This window comes from Nymphaea colorata, chromosome 9 (assembly GCF_008831285.2).
Source record: "Nymphaea colorata isolate Beijing-Zhang1983 chromosome 9, ASM883128v2, whole genome shotgun sequence".
NCBI classification, from domain to species: Eukaryota; Viridiplantae; Streptophyta; class Magnoliopsida; order Nymphaeales; family Nymphaeaceae; genus Nymphaea; species Nymphaea colorata.
In genome coordinates this window covers 4383160-4404333 of record NC_045146.1, presented here as the reverse complement: position 1 = coordinate 4404333, position 21174 = coordinate 4383160, and the positions used below count along the sequence as shown (strand labels likewise).

General features: G+C 37.5%; 1 protein-coding gene across 3 annotated transcripts; it reads left to right on the top strand.

Annotated features, from left to right (window-relative positions):
• Positions 1-1768: 1768 nt before the first annotated feature.
• LOC116260239 (protein STICHEL-like 3) lies at positions 1769-18234 on the top strand. Of its 3 annotated transcripts, XM_031638412.2 has the most exons (9): positions 1769-2294; positions 2390-5755; positions 6842-7061; positions 9497-9793; positions 9876-10016; positions 14333-14476; positions 14576-14966; positions 15678-15741; positions 18066-18234. In XM_031638412.2, exons 2-9 carry the CDS (start codon positions 3569-3571, stop codon positions 18156-18158), a joined length of 3537 nt encoding a protein of 1178 aa, XP_031494272.1. In that variant the 5' UTR covers positions 1769-2294; positions 2390-3568; the 3' UTR covers positions 18159-18234. The 3 variants fall into 3 exon arrangements, with proteins under 3 accessions (XP_031494272.1, XP_031494271.1, XP_031494270.1); XM_031638411.2 differs by having other exon boundaries at positions 9885-10016; positions 14333-14966; XM_031638410.2 differs by having other exon boundaries at positions 14333-14966.
• Positions 18235-21174: the final 2940 nt, after the last annotated feature.

Sequence of the window (21174 nt, the reverse complement as noted above, 5' to 3'; positions counted from 1 at the left end):
TATCATTTTTTTTTAATTTTTATGTAAAATAAGTAAAAATTTTTAAAATTTAGATGTAATTTTTTTTTTAAATCGAAGTGAGGCCAGGGCTCATGCAGCCCCCTCTTGGCTCCACTCTTGACGTGAACATATTGGTTTCACGGAGGTCCAGTAAAGACTACTTACTTGGATGACACAATAAAAAGAATGTTTTATAGAAACTAATTAAAAAAAAGCTGTTTTTTTTAACTCGTTTTGAAAAAACTGGTTTCTGTGTTTGAATCATAAAACCAGTTTCTGTGTTTTAAAGCCCTTGTGTGGTGCGCCGTGGCATCCGGTTGATGATGCACCCCCTGACAGAGCTTCGTTTCTGTTTTTGAGTGGTTGGTGTGATTCTTGTAAGGGCATCCAAATTCTTTGGATTCTTCTTTTCATGTTTCAGAAGACTATATTTTAATGTATTCAAAATAAGAAATGGTAGCTAACAGCAAAAATAAGGTACAAACATAACCTACCAAAAAATTTACCGCATTCTTACTAGAAATATTATTGAGAACAAATGGAATATGTGTAGAATTAGAAAAATACGTAAGTTTGTCTAACACATGCCAAGCGTGTCACATGCCATTGTCTGCCTTGCGCTTTACATGTGGGGCCCTCAAATATTATATGCCAATCACAAAGGGGTGGATACGGAGAAGATTGCGATGAATCTTCACAAGGATTCTCTGGTCCGAACCTTTCTTCCTTGATATATGATGAGGGAGAATACATCTACATAAAAAGTTACTCTTATGTTTAATTAACTAATTACTTAGAAAGCACATCTTTACTTAAGCTGGTTTATAGGAAATTTTTAATCAACAAGTAATTCTTTTTGTAATTCCGTGGAGTTTGGTGCAAACATTAGGACAAGACAATAGTTGGTAGGTGGCAAGTTTTTATTTTAAATTAGAGTGACATTGTGTTGTAAAAAGAGAAAGGGTGAGAAAAAAATGAGTGGTTGGAAAAGAAAGGATGAGACAATGATATGCAAGTTGAATCATCATAAAAGCATTACCAAAATCAACACTAGACCTGAACAAAAAAAAAAAACTTCAACTATGGCTAAAGTAATTATTTTTGTATTACAAAAATAGTTTATTCTTGACCCATTGGCCGACCGATTGGCTTGGCAAGCCAACATTGCAATGTGCCATTCAACAGGTTTAAAAATGGTTTTAAGAGTTTAATAATATATATATATATATATATATATATATATATTTAAAATATTTTTTAAATATTTTCTCTAGATCACAGCCAATTCACAGAACAAAGGCTGAAACCTGATTTTACAATATTATTATTACCGCTAAGAAAGGGACAAAAGGTATTCCTCTGAAATATCACAAGAGCCAATCGGTTCTGCGGAAATTAAACGTAAAAGGTTCACCCTTGTGAAATTTCCGGTAATTAACAGAGTCCCCAGCGGTCGAAATAACATAGCGACAAATTCATCACTTCCACCGAACAGTTTGCTCGACGACTCCTACTTTCCTATCCGGCACTGGTGCAAAAACCTAAAAGAAACAAGGGGCTTTTTGAAATTAATACAAGATTATTGGACCATATAGGAAGATTTCACTGCTTAGCAGTTCCGAACAGTCAAAACACATGACCGTAAAAGAATGATAAGCCCGTCCTTGACCTAGAAGGTAGGGGTAAAATGATAATCTTACTCTATGGAAGCCCGCTCAGCATCTCCCATATCCCAAAACGAAATGATAATAAACACCTTCGTGAGTTTCTGTGAACGACTGGAAACAGCAGCTGCAAGCACTCAGAGAGGGGGAGAGGGGCCGAGGAATCGTCGTCTTCGAAGAGAGATCCAGGAGTTGCAGTAGAAAGGGAAAGTTAGAAAGCAACGGGAACTCGCTCGCTCTTCTTACGGAGGGGAATGTTCTAAAAGTGTTGCTTCTTCCTCCTTTTTGTACTCCCTTCGTCCTGCCTTTTCCTTTCTGCAGGGCCAGGATTAGGGCAAAAACTACGTGCTGAAAGGTGAAGCTGAGGCTTCCGACGGCCGGAGCTCTTAGCTGCCTCGCTTTCTTACCGCTTTCAAGTTTCAAGCTTCCCGGCTTCCTTTTGGACGACTTCTGTTGTAGACAACTCGGAAGAGATCGTTTTATCTCGTCTTTCTGATAAATGACAGATGGAAGATCTGATTGAGCTGAAACAGTTTGGTTTCAGTCTTTTGAATGCAGATCAGCCGGTAGACCTCGCGTTTTTCGAAGCTTACTTTTGGCCGAAGCTGGCTCTACAGCGCAGTTTCTCCTGTAAGTATGACGAATCGTTTCGAAGGGCAAGCGAGTCTTTATTTGCGTTTGATGTGCTAGAACTGATCATCTTTCGTTTTTATCGGCTTCTGTAGGTCCGTAGACAGAGTGTAAGCATTCCGAGTGCAAAACAGTGGAATCTTGGTCCTGGAATTGCTTCCCTGAACTCATGAGAGTTGGTTTTTGTTGAAGGAGTTCTAAACTTATTTCCATCGATTCTTTTCTTTCATTTGGCAAAGCTGGGAAACTTTGTGAGTGATTTTAAGGAGCGGACTGACTTTGGCGGTGTAAGTATTGGTTTTACTCTTTTCTGAGTTTGTAGTCTTTTGAAGAAAAGGTCTTGATTCCCTAATCAAGAGAAGCCTAAGAATAACTCGGAAGGTAGCTGTGGAAGCCTTCTGCGATGTTTGGTGAGCTTAGTTTCTAGCTGGTTCTTGAAAATCGCCCAAACGTGTCTACCCCCAGACGCACTAGGTCGTGCTTTTTTGGTGAGGCAAACATGTTAGGTGAAGGTTAATTATTGAACGCAAATGAACGCGGCAGAATCAATGCTGAATATACTCAAAATGTGACGATAGAAGACCTTCTTTTCTTTGAAATGGAACTATTTGGTAGCAATTTGAGTATGATGGATGATTCGATGCGAAAAATGGACAAAATGGACTAAGTGTTCATGTCCTGTTCCCAACGAAGTGAATTTTTTAGTATAGTCATTGATTCGTCGAGGGTAGTTCCATATACGTTTCCAGAGACCAACTATATTCGACTCTTCATTGTCCAGTGGAGTTATTTTAGTTGCCGTTTGACTAGAAGTGCGCAGAGTCCGGCTTGCTTCCTGGTCAGTGTAAGTTCTTGCAGGTAATCTTACTTGAGGAACTGTTCATGAAGAAGTTACAGCGGATCAGTTATGATGCATAGTTAGCACGGCATCATTCAGCTTAGGCGTTTCATTCTTCTGTAATTTAATTTACTTCTCGATGCAAATCACTCTTTAAACAAGGAATGTTGCCCGTATTGACTTGGTCGTTGGGTAAAAGACATGGTCTAAAATTATGTGCAGCTTGTCTAGAAGGAATATCTCCTCCACTATCACTTAAAACTTGTGTTGCCCTGGATATTGGCTCTTGTTGTGCCTATGCGTGGTTTTGGCTTCTTTTGACATTATGTGCTTCGTGGTTTTGCTGCTTGATTGAAGGTGGGGGATACTGTATTTTATTCTCATTTGACAGTGACAGGCTGGTATTTCAGCTTTATAACCAACTTCAGTTCCAGTCATGACTAGGACTGTTGTTCATGGTGCCTCTTCCAAGATTCTGAGGGAAGAAGACTGCAACATTCAGGATCATCTTCGTAATCATGTACATTTGACAAATTGTATCCACGTAAAGAACCATTTGCACAAATACAGCCCAAATCCTATGTCTGCTGAGAGTGCACTGATAAGAGACCTAATTGTCCTTCAGAGATCTAGGTCACTAAGGGACCCTTCAACCAGCCCATCTTGGCATTCTCCTATTGCAGATTCTTTAGCAAAGAGGCTTGAAAAGGGAGCAATACAAGCTGGCCGCAGGTCTGTTGGACCGGATCATACAATTGAATCAAGAACAGGGTTTTCCAGTTCACCACTTCTTGCAAGTTTTGAAGCATCAAGGGTAGTGGAAAGGGAAAGCAAAAATTGTTTAGAAGTAGGAAAGGAGAATGATGGAAGCGGGGTTGTAGTCTATCAAAATATTCAAGGGAGAATGAAGAAAGTTGGAAAAGGTAAGGGTGAAGCCTCTGCACCGAAAGGTAGAGAAGCCAATGTTGAGATGCGAAACTTGGCAGGTGCTACAGGTACATCCAAGGTTGAAGAAAGATCTTCTGCATTGGCTGATTATAGTCATTTGCATCCTGATTTGGGGAAACGGAAGACTGTTTCTAAAGGCAGAAAGCTCGTGATTAAGGATTCCCACAGCCAAAGTCACCATGAGAAAAGCATTTTAGAACAAGTGAAAGAGATATACTTAGATGGTGAAGACGTAGGACCTTCTCAGTCTCACCTTCATAGCAGGCATAAAATGGTCATTCAGAGACCAGGAACAAGTGGAAGGGGGAGTGACAACATAGATCGATCAAATTTAGGTGCAGAGTTCGGTGCATTCAAAAAGCGCAAGTTGAAAAGTGCAAGGATATCTCGTGCACTACCAGGTTCCAGAGTGGGTGGAGGTCATAATGAGTTGTCTTTAGTTTCAGATTCACTAGCTAATGCAGCTGCTCATGCAAAGTATCGGTCTGAGTGGAATGGAATTTCAGGTTATGAAGAAAATGATGAAACTGAGCTTACCCATGCTCCACGGAATGGGTGTGGAATTCCATGGAACTGGTCTAGGATACATCACAGGGGAAAAACATTTCTTGACATGGCAGGACGAAGTTTTTCATGTGGATTGTCAGACTCTAGGTTAAGGAAAGCTGAAGGGCCTAGTTCTCAAGTGCCGGCTTCTCCAGATATGCTTGCCACGTCCAACCAGTCAGATTCATCTGCAAGATCTGACTCTGAGGTTCTGCCACTCTTAAATGAGCCATCAGGCTCCCAAGCAAGTAGCCAAAGTGCTGCTTGGGTTCGGGATTACTCAGGGGAACTGGGTATCTATGGCAATCAGAGGTTGAAGCAAGATAGAGATTCTGACCTTGTTTCTGAAGGAAGGTCTGGTGATCAGCAGACATTCAGGCAGTATCTTCAATCTGGCGAGTTGATACCTGGTGAAAGGCATAGGAGCTTGACACAGAAATATGTACCAAAAAGTTTCATGGATTTGGTGGGACAGAACTTGGTTTCACAGGCTCTTTCAAATGCAATTGCACAAAAAAAGGTTGGGCTTCTTTATATATTTTATGGTCCACATGGAACAGGTAAAACTTCATGTGCACGAGTCTTTGCACGAGCTCTGAATTGCCAGTCTCTGGAATACCCCAGACCTTGTGGTTCCTGCAATTCATGCATTGCTCATGAATTAGGAAAGAGCTCTAGCGTGCATGAGGTAGGTCCAGTTGGTAGTCTTGACTTTGAAAATGTTATGGAGCACTTTGAGGATATGGTGTTATCTAAAAAATCTTCTCTCTACCGAGTCTTTATAATCGATGACTGTGACAGTTTGCCCTCTGATTCCTGGAGTGCAATCTCAAAGATTATTGATCGTGCTCCTCGGCGCATAGTTTTTATCCTTATCAGTACAAATATTGACCATTTGCCTCATATGATCATATCGAGATGCCAGAAATTCTTTTTCCCAAAATTGAGAGATGCAGATATTATTTCCACTTTGCATTTTATTGCAACTCAGGAAAATATTGAAATAGAAAGAGATGCAGTGAAACTCATAGCAACAAGATCTGATGGATCGCTTAGAGATGCTGAAATGACCTTAGAACAATTAAGTTTGCTGGGCCAAAGAATATCAGTTTCTCTTGTTCAGGAACTTGTAAGTACTTGTTTCACCTAGTTGGCCATCTGATCTTCTGACATGGACAATTTTTTTGCAGTGCATTGCTATGTTAGACTATGATTTTATAGGTCCTATTATAGCTTTACTTTGTCTGTGCTTGTTCTCGAGCATCCATAAAAGGAAGGGCATAAATAGCATCTGCTTTCTAAGTTCTTGTGCTTGCACAGATATGAGTATGTATTTGTAGTGTAATCTATAGAGTTAAGTCTAGTTTTACACTATTTCCATTTATGGTTAAGATGTTCAACTTGTATTTAGCAGGATCACTTGGAGTAAGTGGGAATCCTAATTTCCAGGACTCAAAAGTGGAATGCATCCATAATCCCAATTCCCAAGCACAAGCATGTTTCCCAGTTATGAGAATCATGATTGCATGTTGTTTTACTTTAATTGACATTGGAGATTGTTTCAACTTTCAAACATTGTATTTTTTTATTTTTGAGGATTTTAGCAATATATTATATACTGATTAGCATTAGTATTACTATTATATAATGTCCACCGTATCACTTTCCAGACAGTTCACGATAGTTACGTCCTACTTGGTTTTCCATTTCTTGGATCTTCCAATAATTCCAAAAACTCTGCTTCCAGTTCCAGTTCCTGTATTGCTTCCCATCCCGATTCTGACTCGGGGCGAAATTGTATTTAAGTTCTAATTCCAGTGAGAGTGAGAGTATGTTTGAAATTTATACACGTAGTATATTTAGGTGGTCTACATGCTTTTCTTGAAAAAGATTGGGAGGCAAATTTTTTAAAAGATGACCCAGCAATTTTGTGATTTTGGCCTGTCAACTTGTGTTGCTACATAAGGAGAAATTAATTGGTGAAATGCCATTACCTGAAGAGGAATTGGTAACCTAAACAGGTTTGAACTTTTAACTTAAACATAGAAGGGTTATATATAGATTTTATGTCACACACACACACACACACACACACACACACACACACAATTACACATGCATATACATAAAATATTTGAAGACTCAGTATATGTAGGTTTTAGAATTGACAATGATATCTTTTCTTATTCTAACTTCCATTTTCTTCTACTTTAAGGTTGGGTTGGTGTCAGATGATAAGCTGGTTGATCTTCTCGACTTAGCATTGTCAGCTGACACTGTGAGCACAGTGAAGACATTGAGAGAGATTATGGAAGCCGGTGTTGAGCCATTGGCTTTGATGTCACAGCTTGCCACAATAATCACTGATATTCTTGCTGGTAGTTATGTGTTTACTAGAGAAAGATTAAGAAGAAAGTTTTTTCGACGTCCAACATGTGAGTTTGTGGCAGATTTTTAGGTTTTATCATGATTATTTATGGAGTGTTGGTTTTTTTTTTTTAATGTTAATGTAGTAAAGCACCTTTTCAATGCCGTGCTGAACCTTCATGAGAAAAAGTTTACCTCTTAGGTATATTTTTTCTGCAAAACTAATTTACTACAGATGATTTATAATCAGTTGTTTTAGGCTGAATATTGAAGTGGTTTTTGGAAGTTGAAAAGCATAATAAAGCTGTTACTTTGCATGATCTTGGTACACCCATATATTATGTAGGACAGCGCAAATGCAATAGCTGGCATTTTTTTTTTCTTTTCCTTTGCTGAAGGTATAATGAGATGGCTGAACCATAGATCTGATCAATTCTGATTTTTTTTTCGATCATAAGTGGATTCCCTCCTCAAAATGGTTAAATTTAAGATGGGTGAAATTTACAAAGAAGAGAGGTTGATCAAGAAGAAACAAAAGCAAGGAGAAGTGGGGCGAGGTAAAAATAAACAAGGAGAAATCTGGGAAGAAAACCAAAAGTTCTCAAGAACCAGAAGATGAAAGGGTTTAAAGAAAAGGTTCAACAAATAGGGGATTTGGATCAAGAGGACCAATATTGATGGAATAACGTTGCTTGATAATCGGAACCATATTTACCAAAATCAATTACAATAAGTAGGAAAATAAATACTAAAAATTGGAAACCAAATCCGTCAAGAATCCTGATTCGCAAAACTGAGGCTGATTCCTGGTCATGTCAATCCTGATTCCGATGTCATTTTCTGTAGACTGATATTGGATCTGAGTTCTTACATTGTGTTATTTGTTTTATAAAGTTTTACACATGCATATCGATTTATTAGAATTTTACATGTCCAACATATATCACTTCCTAAAATGCTTCTTCATATTGCTTGCTACTTGTTTTCTATTTTCTGGGCCATTCAACAATTTGAATTGATTGCTTTGCAAAAGCAGTCCCCATATTGCTTCCTGTTTCTGATTCCCATTCTGGAAACTATGGTTTGAACAATGCAATGATCTACTGGGTGAAGTAGCACAGTAGTGGAGCGAAAGATAACTCATAGAACAAGTTAAGACATCCCTTATTGTATGAGAAATGAGAAATCTTTTGTGATCTTAGTGCAAAATAGCTTTAGGGATCACCACAATAACAGCAGAACATGGTGGAAAATAACGACACTTTTTCCTGATAAAATGGAAAATAAAGAGCCCTTTTATGTGTAAAATGATGAAATTGGCGCACTACATCTAGCAGAAAAAGGTCAGTCATAATAACCTTGTACAGAAACACACACGCCTGCCCACAGACAGCAAACTGTTCTTACCTTTAAGCTTTTTGCAATTTTGTGTATCGGCCTTTTGCTCCCTATTTTATGGAGCATTAGGTGGTAATTGAGCAGGTACTGGTTTTGATTTCCCGTACAGTATTCTCTCTTTTTGCACATTTTCCTCATTAATAAAGGTTGGACGGCCTAACCTTCCCGCAAGCTTGCATCGGAAACACACGTGCCCATCCACAGACACACACTTGCACACATGCAGGTGTAGAACCTGCATGCACATATACAATGACAAGCATAACTTGCATGCTGGCTTGATATGTATATGGGGCCATGGGCCACATATTTTCCTTGATGTATGTGTGGATAAGTGTATATCAGTACCTTTTATTTATATTCTAAAAGTTCTTATACTTGCAATCATATGCTCAGTACATATTTATGTCATATAGCTCGACAGTTTGCCTCTCTCTCTCTCTCTCTCTCTTTCTCCCTCTCTTGTTTAGAAAGGAAATGCGGTCTCTATTCACTATCCAGTGGATGTTAAGGTTTCTTTGAAAGGAAGAAACAACTTACTGTGTGTTCAAAACCCAAAACAGGTTATTAACTGTGGAGGTCATAGATTTGAAGCAAATGCTGTTCTGAAATGACATTAAAAATAAGTTATACCCATTAATCCATCAGATTAAAACATGTGTTATGGATAGGATAGTAGTTGACGATAATATAGTCATTAACTACTTAGAAGCCAAAGCTACTGAGATGTGCAAATGAACTATTTTAGTGAAATCCGAAGCACCAATAGCTGTCATGTTAAGTTCGTGAAGAAATCATCATTAACTTTATGTGAAACAAACCCTATATACCTGTGCTGGCAATGCTCTTAAAAGTGATTGATTGGTTCAATGACATCCAGCCGATTTTTGATTCATTGGATGTAAGAAGTTTCACTTTCGAATTGTCCAAAATGTTTCCAGGGAGATTATTTGTTGTTAGCTAAATATAACCTTCCGGGGAGCACTTTCTTCTGCCCTTTTCATAGCTTATGTTTCCAATTTATCTTCCATTTCATTGTCTTATCTTCCATCTTGCACCTTTCAGCCCAGAATTCCTGTGACAAGTGAATTTTGCTTTTTTGTAGTATCTAAAGAAGAAATGGAGAGACTGAGGCAGGCTCTTAAGACACTTTCTGAAGCAGAGAAGCAACTAAGGATGTCAAATGACAGATTAACATGGTTGACAGCCGCTCTCCTTCAGCTTGCTCCAGAGCAGCAATACATTGTTCCAAGTTCTTCTGCAGACACGAGTTTCAATCATAGTCCTCTTAGACCTAGCAGTAGGGATGAGTCAAGGACCCGAACCAGCATTCATCTTGAGTTATCTAAAAATAGGAGGTCTAACCTCCATGTCGCGAGTACCAGTGATGATCATGGTGTAGGTAAGAAGTTTTCCAGTTACTGTATTGTTTTCTTTTCAGTAGAAATGGTCCAAGAGTTTGGTCATTTTTGACACCACTAAAGAAAGTGCAGGACAGATTCCAGGTTTAAGTCATAAAGATATGGAAGAGATATGGGCAAATGTGCTGGAAAAGATACAATCCAATACCCTGAAACAGTTTTTGGATCGTGAAGGACAGCTGATTTCAGTTAATGTTGGCACTGGTAATCCCTTCAACTTTGGTGAAGCTCTGTTCTATTCATTCCCTCAGGGCAAACTTCTGACCTCTCATTTGCCTTGTTCCGGATGCCCTCAACCCCCTTTGAACTTCAATCTGATTCATGGAACCAAATCAAAAGAAAACAAGAAAGAGAGAGAGAGAGAGAGAGAGAGAGAGAGAGAGAGAGAGTCTCCTCACATCCTTAAACACGTTCAACATTGCCATGTTGCACGGGACCCATGTGACATTGCTTATGGCTTAAGACTAATAGGAACTCTGGTTCTTGCTTGTGTTGAACTTGGTTGCATGAGCTTGCTGTTTTTGTTATGTGCTTGTACACAATAATTTTGTTGCATTAGGTACCAGAACAAGCTAACAAGGATACAGTACATTATCAGGTTGTGTCAGCTTGAATCTGTGAATATGCGTTGTGAGCCCCAGGTGGAAACAATGCAGAAGAGTATGCATGACCTTTAAGAAATTGGCTGATCCAGTAGAGAATTAGCCTGAATCGACAGATTCACCTTGCACAGGCTCCTTATCCAATAAAACAACAATGTAAATAAATTTCTATAATTTCTAATGCTGGAATGTCATGTTCCGTGAATGTGTCTCTCCATATTCTCTGAACGAGGTATTTCTGCCACGTGCTGCATAGCATGTCGGGTCCATGCCCCCACAAACAGTGAACATGACTACAACATTTTGCTTTGAACCCCGTATCCCATTTTAACTTTATGTACATTCAGTAAAAATGGTAGAACGCCAAGGAATGGACACCTCTAGTGTAAAATAGTGGTGTCCATTTTGCTGCACACAAACACAGACCAAAAGCACTCTGTGACATGCAGTGCTATTTCTGGAATACCAAGAATGGCATATCCTGTTGGCGCTCCAGGAACGGGAATCAGACAACCTTTAAAGAAACAAAATAAGGGAAAGAAAAACAGAGAAGTTTGCTCCAAGTAAGGAGTCTCTCTCTGTCTCTCTCACTTGATAAATTATAGAGGAGGGCAAGACTCTGCCTAAAGTAACGAGTCTCTCTTTCACCGAAACAGGAGGATATTTTCTTGCCCAAAATATCCAAAATATTTTATCTAAAATATGCTATCTAAAATATTGTATCTAAAACAGGAGGAACTCTAAGCACTGCATCAATCTCCCATAACTTGTATCATGCATTGATCTTTTTTTTCTTTCTTCTTGGTTGTGGCATGTTATATAATCTGTAACCACGTCCAGCTGGTTGCATTGTGCATACAAATCTTAGCCTCTTCCTCTAGTCAGATTTGGGATCAACTTTTCCTCCCAGATTTGGCTTTCTCTCTTTCTTTGTCTGCAAAATAAATGCATATTTATGGTAAAGTATTTATGTCAATACCATGTAAACTTGTTTGACACAGCTATGTGTATTCTTTGCTTCCTTATGCATTAATGATGGAACACTCAACACTTTACTATTCAAAGGGATATAAGTAACCATCATTACATCATTGAGTTCATACTGAGAGAAGCGTTTAATCATGTTTATTTAGCAGACTCATAGTTATTACAGTCCATAGCAAAATAAGCCATTAGTATGAACTGCAAATATTTGATCTTGTTACAGGCTACTGTTCCTTGGGTTCCACACACTGACTTCAAACTTAGTTTCACAGTTCACTGCTCAGAAGAATGTTTATCCTTTGTGCCAATTTCTCTCTCTCTCTCGCCCTCTCTTTCTCTTGCTTGCATAAATTTATAATGTACATATAACATCTCTGAAAATATGTAAAGTTTGCCCATCGTGGTTGGCATGTTTGGCAGTTGGTCTTGGACCAGGTGCATGCCAATCCACTGACTTGGATTAGTCAAGTTTGCATGCAAGTCAAGGTTTTTGTATAACTTACATAAAAAGTTCCTTAATAAAATATTACTTCAACATTATCACATAAAAACTAGATAGTTCCCATCCTTAAACCCAAAATCTGTAGAATCAAAACTTGTTCCCTGAGCTAATGGTAATCCTTCAACTTGTTCCCCTAGAGAGGCCTAAGGGTTGGGATTCTTGGTAGACATCGAGCTTTGTACTGTTTATCCTGATATGGCAATCTCTTTGGGTTCCATCTACCATTAGAATCCATAAATCCTTAAAGGCCCTAATTGAGCTGCTAATAGATTTTGGAGTGGATTGTTGTCTTTATGTTTATGTGTGTGTGTGAGATAGAGAGGAAAGAATCTCAAATAATATTAGAACATTCAAGAAAAATGGGGCACTCATCCCCAAATATCCCATCAATATATTGGGAAAATATGAAGAGGAGTTGAGCTCTTTCCGATAGATGTATAAAAGAAGTTAAGAGCCCAAATCGAGAAAATGACAACCTATGTCACATGGGTACTGCTTTACCATGTGGGTAAGGTACCAGTACGGGTACGACAACCCATGAGTACATCCTCAGTGTAGTTAAAACCATACCAAGTATGGTCAACGTAGCTGGGACCGTATTCGCCTTTTCTTGACTCAGTAAATGTTGACCAAGTCCATTTATGTCTGAAAATTAGGATTTTCTTTTTTTAAGTATATATATATATATATATATATATATATATATATATATATATATATATATATATATATATATATATATATAATGATCTCTCTTCAGCTATAAATATATAAGGCCGTACCCCTGTACTCAAGTTCTTTGAAATTGGTCCATACCAGCACCTGTACCCATATGTCATAGAAAACAACCAATCCCCAGAAAAATGAAACCAATTTCATAAATCATCAAGAAAAACTCTTCTTTTAGACAGGATTAAGGAAAGCTCATCAAAAACAAAAAAGGATGTTACAAAAAATGTGTGTGTGTGTGTGTGAGAGAGAGAGAGAGAGAGAGAGAGATAACCTGGATTTCTGAATTGATATAGAATGTGCATACCTTCGAGGTCATTTCTTCACTGGCATGGGAAAGGATATGTAATAAGAGTAAATAAGGGTGTAGGGTTAGGAAAAGATAGGTTTTATTTTTTTTTGTTTTAATTTGAAATTGTAATCATAGGTGGCGGTGGTAAGCATGACATAATCCAATTGAACCTTTCAAATAACATTTATAACTCAGATAATTTTTAGGTGACTAATGAGCCACTTGTTTCCCTGACTTACTAAGTATCCAGCTTGAGTTGGCTCGAGCGAGTTACAAATCAAATTTGTCTACAATGCTAATGTAAAAAACTAGGAATCAACAGCAACAGCCAGCAAAATTGAATGAGCACAAATGCAAAAGATATAATAATATTGAAATACTTTACAGAATTTTTGGTGTCATCATGTTTGCACTGGTATGCTGGCCTGAATTATGTATTCTATGATGTCTCATGTATTTTGGAACATATCAAAATATTTTACAAGATATGCAGTCTGGTGTCAGTTTTGTTGTCACATGGGCACTGGTATGCTAGCCTGGCTTATGAATCCTGTGAGTAGGTAATGGAGTTTCTATTTGTTGTGTAGATAATCGTAACTTTGACATCTTTGCGGTTGAAGGCTTTGTAGATGTCAGGTCGTTTGTTTGGCATGGAATGTGATTTGACCAATCCAAAGTATATGTTCGAATCATAGCCATAAACATTGCCAACATTTTTGAAAATATCGCAGTAAAACAACAAAATGAGAAAAATGAAAAAACAAAAAAAAGTTTTTTTTGAATAAAATGTGAAGAAATATATTTATCCCGTTTTTCTCACGTTTCTCCCTTTCTTCGTTGTTCTCTTCTTTAAGATTAATAACGTCATGGATTCACCTTTAAACTTAAATTATTTTATTTGTCATCATTCTTATCATCATTAAGACATTATTTTATCATTTCAACTAGTTTTTCTGTCTTCTTATTAGTTTTCATTTTGTTATTTTTACCGAATTTTTGGGGATTTTTTTTTCATTTTTAAAAAATTTGTGAAGATTTTTTCAAGATTTTTCTGAGAACAACAATTTTGCTGAAAAATACCTAAAAGGCCACTAAAAACCCCAGAACCATATTTCTGGCTATGCTTTGAATGAATGGGCTCATGCAACCTCAAATTTGGAAAAACTCCTGTTTCACTTTCTGCAAGATGGACCTCGAAACCCTTGGCTATAATACTTTAGAGAGTTGGTGCTGTATTCTTATGAGAGTAAACTGATTTATCAATGCATTAATGGCCACAATACCAGTTGGTTTCATGCATATTTGAGTCAATTCTAGGCATTAACATAATAGTTATTGCCCGCTAGCTATTTTACTTTATGATTACTTTCTTTTTGCTGAAGTGAACATGACGTTGAATTTTATTTTGCAGCTCCAACTGTGAAGCTGCTGTTCACCTCACATTCTAACAAAGCCAAGGCAGAAAAGTTCAAAGCTTGCATTTCACAAGCATTTCACGCTGTTCTCCATTTCTCTGTCGAAGTTGAATTTTTGCATGAAACAAAAGAAAAAAAAGGTGATGTTCAGTCTTCACTTGCCGTAATAGCTGAGAATGATACATCACACAGAATATCTGACCAGAAATTAAGAGCCCATAATAAAGTTCCAAAAGCAGGTCAAAGTGATGGCAGGAGGTCTTCAAAGAGTACAAATACAAAAGTTGGCAGCTCCTCTCAGGGAAGAAAACTGCACCCCAACTCTCAAGAGACAACCAAAAACGAAATCGTTGAAATAACAGCATCTCCTATTCAGTTGAAAAGTAATGTTCTGGATGAGAACAATATGGAAAGTGCTTGGGTAGAGGAAGCAGCTGACCGTCATCAATCTTCATCAGTTTCTGTTCACGCAAGAAAAGTGAAATCAAGGGACCATTCGCTGAGAAAGAGTTTGGTCAAGGGAAAAGTCTCTCTTGCTCATGTGATCCAACAGGCAGAATCTACTCAACATGGTGGACGGTCTAGGTGTGAAGGGATATCAATTGCTGAAAAGCTTGAACAGGAGAATTTGTAAGTATTTCAAATTGTTGTATGCTTTATTCAAGTTTCAGATATATTTTCATGTGGTTATCACGTATGATTAGATATCAGTGAAAGCCAGCTAATTTGGCTTCTACTGCCACAGAAGCACAACCAACATGGGACTTGCTATCTTTTACATATAATTAATTCAAAAAATAATAAAACAGCGCAGATATTAAACTTAGGATAAGTTTTAGCTCCCAAAGCAATATTGTAAACTAGTGGTTCAAGCTTCTGCAAATATACATTCTGATGTTTGAACCTTGACTTCACTGGGAGCCCGATGGTTGGTTACAACTTACATGGTAACTTGTGCAGTTAATATGGTTCAAGCTTGTGTAAATTTACATTTTGATGTTTGAACCTTGACTTCACTGGGAGCCCTATGGTTACACGGTAACTTGTGCAGTTAATATTGGTCAGGTAGGAGTCTGAAACTCAATTGTTTGACTGAGGAAGCCAATCATTTTGATAGCTTTGTTAGCCGCAAGAAAAAGTTGATGCATGTTTTTTTTCTCTGAAGATGTTTCGAGACATTCTTCTTCTTAATGCAGCTTTGAGATGGACAAGTCCATGATAATGTACCATCCATCCAACACTAGTAGTTCAATTAGGGTGTATATGTGACGTGAATGTGATATGTTCAGTTATATTTTGTCATCTGGGTGATCATAACTTGTTTGTCTTTTGCACTTATAGGAGACTGGAGCCAAGCTCAAGAGTTATGCTTTGCTGGAAGGCGTCTAAAGTTACACTGAGGAAGGTATGATGGACCAACAATCTCTAGTGTCACATTTTCGTGCTTTCTATACTTGAATTTCAAATTGGAGGTACCAGCAAGCAGTTTACTATCTGCATGGGCATTCTTTTTGTCATTCATACACCTTACCGCTTTAGTGGGTGTTTAAACCGTTTTAGTGACTTCTATGGTGGGTGCTGTTGCTGCTACATATATGGGGAATGGGTTCAACCAGTCCCAATGGTTGGGACTGGTTTCTGCAGCCCTTTTTTCTCTCTCACTTCTCTCTCTCCCCCTTCTTGCTTCTCATTTTTCTTTTTCATAACTATCTTTCCCACCCTTGGCTTGGTGTATCCTAAGGAGGAAAGGAGACCTGAAAATCCAGTCCTGAAACAGGATTGGTTTTACTTATTTCCTGTATATACAACCATCTTCGCCACCCTGGGTTGGTGGATCCTAAGAAGGGGAAGAGGCCTGAAAATCCTGTCTCAAAATAAGATTGGTTTTACTGGCCACCTGTCGTCATCCAGTCAAGTCTGTAAATTAAGAAAAATACTGACTTCTTCCATGTAGATCAGCATAACGATTTAAAAATCAACTGTCTTACGTAAAAGCAGAAAAAGGTATTAGGGTTGTCAACAAATAAAATATAAGTTTTGATAATATATGTTATGTATAAGCAGTATCTATGAATATGACATTTCCTGGTAAACCTAATAATAATTTGAAATTTTATTATACTTATTTATGTAATCTTAATCTTTAATTGCATTTTTACGTTTTATTCATTCTAAGATACATACTTATCTATACTTTTCAAAAGTTTCTTCAAAAAATACGAAAATATTGTGAGATTCATCCTTGTTAAGATTTTCCTTGAAATGATATTTAAATAAATAAATTTTATGATTTCCAATAGTAAAAAAAAATGTAACTTTTCTTTTATTTCAACTTCTAATGACAACTATATTTCCTTCAAGATTGTGTATGTTTTTCAGTTCTGACACTAAATTTTCGTACTTTTTGGAGAACATAAAAACATAAAGCAGTGAGTTTCTAAAAAATATCTTAAGCTAATATTTGTCTATCACTAAAATATTAAACCCATTCAAGTAATACAAAAATAGTTCTTAAGTTTTACAAAACTGCTACACTGCATTTAATGCTATCCTTGTCTCCAGAAAGGGGAAAATGTGATAAAAACATGTTTTTTCAAAGAGCACTTTATACAGAATGGGGCAATTAGAGTATGCCAAACAAATGATATTAAGTACCTTGCACAAAAAAAATAACGAGTCTGGTATAGCGGTTGTCTACCTTCGAGCAAGGTGCCATTCGACCACTGCTCAAAGGATTTTAAGATTAGCAGTTTTAGTTTTCTCCACCTACCTTGAGCATAGTGTGTCTCCCACTGCTATAAGGTTTTTAAGATTACCAGTTTAAATTTTATTGGCTCATAAAATTGGAGCTTAACGTCAAATTTTCATCATTTTTTTAAAATTTTTGTACTTTTCTTTGGGTATTCTGTGTTCATGTGTATGGTCAGATCCTTAAAAGAAAATTTAAAATTGTAGACAGCATAGATGGTATGATCAGCACACACACACACACACACACGCACACACACACATATATATATATATAGAGAGAGAGAGATCAAATGATCCTAAGATGTAATCTGAACCTCAACCCTCTCAGGAGCAGCAGTAAATTAAGATTCTTTGATGTACCTCTCCAACCTTCACCAACAACTATGGGCTGCACAGAGTGACATGACATGACAGTCGCCTTTAACTGCCCATCTAGCAGGCCCCCACTGCATCACTCCTGCTCGATCAACTGCATTTAGATAAAAACATTTCCACTTTTCTTTTTCCACTTTTGGAATGCCCACATCCGTTCCAGTTCTTTTTGAAGATGTTGTTTATGGGAACATTGCTGAACTTAGGAACAGCTGAACGAATACCTGTGTGCTTTGGCCATTAGCTGTACTATTCTTCACTACTCTTGATTCTGCTCAATCCCCCATTTCTGAACTGTCAGAGCTCTTCCGACTCTCCCTGACCTAAATAGCACGAGTTGGTGAGTGAGATTACACATTGATACGAAACAGCTGCTTACGGCAAATCATCACAGAAGCAGCAGTTATGTGCCGTATTGAATTCAAGGACTTTAAGCAGATGAATTTCGTGTATTAGCTTCAGCCTTTCAGGCTGCCGTCATCGTACTTTCTGAGAGTTGGGAAAGTTTACTGTTGGGTATTCAAGTGTCAGCGTCTTCATTCTTATCTCCTTTATTTTCTGGTAATGTCTTTGCTGTTAATATTTTTTGTGATCCTGTGTGTGCAGCTCCCACGTCTCAAGAGCCGGCCAAGGAGAACACGGTCACTCTTAAAACTGGTTCCATGCGGAAGATGTGCTTGTTCTAAGTCTCCCAGATGAATGATTTAAGCATGTTATCACATCTGATGTAGTCCTAGTATTATTTAACGTAAATAAAGAACTCTCTCTCTCTCTCTCTCTTTCTCTCTCTCTCTCTCAGCGCACCCGTGCACACACACATGTATGAAGGATGGTCCTACCTCACAAAATCTTGGATATTCTTTCTGTTGGGATAGTGGCCATGAGCCCTATCCCTTCATCTCTTAACTGCTAAAAGGCCCATTCTCAGTTACGAGATCAACTTGCAAACCGTTTTCAAAATAAAATCTAAGATTTACATTACTTGCTTTTCTCCGATAATCTCTTGCTTTTATCCGATAAATCTCTCACTGACACTAACCGGGAAAACCTGTGAGGCGGCTTAGATATGCCCAGCACTTCACGATTTAGTGTTATGGTTGGATTGCCCTGGTCGGTGCCTCACAGAAGTAAAGCCGGTTTCTCTCCTTCTTCCTCTCTTTCAGTCACTGCTGCTGTTTCCTATCATACGTGAGCAGATCCGAAGCCTTGCTGGTGACTTGCTGAGACGACTATCAGACGCTGCAGTGACTTCCGCGGCTTCATGTCCTACACTTTCTACCTCCTAACGAAAGAGTACACAGACCAGAACAGAGAGGCCAGCACCGAGACACCCGATGAAATGAAAGGAATAGAATGAACACTTGATTTCATTACTATTTACAATATTATAGATACAATAAACGAATAGAAAAATGAAGACGTTTCTGTGAAGATGTTCTGTACAGCCAATTACAGTGCAGCAGCGAAAAAATTGTTACAACAGAATAGATTTTATTTTCCCTCTAGATAATTCTGATTTAGACGATTCTGATTTGGGTATATTGGGGATGCGAGCATTTGAGAACTGTAAGGATCGGGATTTGCATTGCGTAATCTGGGTTGAAGATGAGATCCAAATCCTCAACACCGCTTACAAATCTCGTCTGCCTAGGTTGAATTTAATGAACCTGGACCGTTCTTTTCTGATAGCATTTGTAAACATGTTAGGTAGCTGGCTTTTTGAAGTAACATATAGAACTTGCAATAGACCTGATTTAATTTTGTCTTGCACCATATGACAATCAATTTCAATGTGTTTCGTGTGCTCATGAAACACTGAATTTGCAGCAATCAATGCTACCTGACTATCACAGTAAACATGTGTTCATTTCTTAAGCTCTATTTTTAAATCTGTCAAGAATGAGTTTAGCCATGCTATTTCTCTATTTTGAAATCTGTCAGGAATGATTTTAGCCATGCTATTTTACAAGCAACACTTGCTGAAGACCTGTATTCTGCTTTTGCTGATGACATCGAGACTGTTTGCTAGCATTACAGAGTGCCCTGATATGCAACTGATTATCTGCTGAAATGAGAAAGCCCTTTGATCAGGATCTTTCTTGATAAATTTGACTACTCTCAATGCCATGTTCCAATGCTTTGTCGAGGAGCCTGCTTAAATATACTAAGAAAGCTTACTGCAAATAGAATTTCTGGTCTTGTCATGGACAAGTAAATCGACTTACCGATCACACGTCTATACTTCAATGGCTCCTTCAATGCAACTTTCATCTAGTGCTGCTATACTTGATTGCAACTCCATGGGAGTTTCTGCAGGTTTTGCATGGAGCAGCCCAGTTTCTTCTAAGATGTCAAGACATTATTTACGTTGGGACAACCACATTCCTCCTTTAACTCTTGTTAATTCAATCCCAAGTAAATATTTTATTGATCCTAGATCTTTCATATGAAAACTGCTGGTTCAATAGCGAGGGTCATTTTTTAAAAATATTTTTTATACTTCGAAAATATGTCAGTCTTATAAAATTGCAAATCGAATCAACTTTTTTTTGAAAAATAAGAGCTGGTTCAGCAAAGTAGATAAAAAGTATTTTGTACTTTCTCATTAACAAAAATTCACTTCTAATTGTCATATTTTGAAAACAAATCTCATACATGTGATAAAAAAATAGTGTTGTGAAAAAAATGAAATGACATGATGGTTCACTCCCAACAAATTACTCCTCCTAAGATAGGTAGAGGTCGAGTTTAAAAATTTTATTATTTTCTAATGATAACCTGCTTTTTAGCTCTTCTAATCAAGATTTATCAATGCAAAAGAACTATATCGATCCTTCATGCCACCATGCCTAAAATTTTGGTTGATGTACATGTATGAGATTATTGTAAAAGACTATTCAGATTGTTTTCCTTATTCTGTTGGACACATTTATGGTTGTCTATCAATCTGCTGAAGTGTTAAAAAGGTTACAGTTCGTCTTACTAAACAATAAAGGGGAGGACAATGAATGAACAAATAAGAATGACCCATCCTACCATTTCATCTTCCAATTACTGCTCATAATGAGTTAGTTAGCGAGTCAAAAGCATGTGATAGATTTTGATTATTTGTAGAAGTACATATTTTATACTCATTGCCCTTTCTCTTGACTAGGAACTTATCACTGTTGTAATTCCCTTGTCCGTAAAAACAAGGATAACATTCTTGCAAACTATTTATGTATATGATTGATATTAGAAGTATGCAAAAAAGAAAAAGGAAAAGCTTTGTTTACCTTTCTCACATGCATCAAAGTAACAAAACCCTTGGCTTGACTCACCTTAATTACTATTTTGCGCTTGAAGTTACTTAAAATTTTCTCCAAAAAAAAAAAAAAATCTATTTTTACGTTTTTTGGTGTTTTAGCGCATTTTCTATTACTGCATTTTATTGTTGGTTTTTCATTTTCTTTTTTATTTTGAAATTTACCGAAATTTTCTCTAGAAAAATAACTTTAACGTATTCTATAAGCAAGAAACCTCACCTTGTAAATTGCTTGCTGACTATGTTTTCCACTTACATGACATTTTACAAGATATGCAGTCTAGTGTCAGTTTTGGTATCGTCATCTTAGCTCTGGCCGTGTGCTGGCCTGCCTTACGTGTTCTTTGGGTAGGTTATGGAGTTTCTATTCGTTGTGAAGACATCATAAAATTGACATTTCATTGGATAAAA

Excerpts from the sequence above, each read along its gene's own strand:
- LOC116260239 (XM_031638410.2), top strand. The coding sequence starts at position 3,569 with ATGACTAGGACTGTTGTTCATGGTGCCTCTTCCAAGATTCTGAGGGAA. Across the intron at positions 5,756-6,841 it reads TTTCTCTTGTTCAGGAACTT|GTTGGGTTGGTGTCAGATGA; the intron begins GTAAGTACTTGT and ends TTCTACTTTAAG. Across the intron at positions 7,062-9,496 it reads GTTTTTTCGACGTCCAACAT|TATCTAAAGAAGAAATGGAG; the intron begins GTGAGTTTGTGG and ends GCTTTTTTGTAG.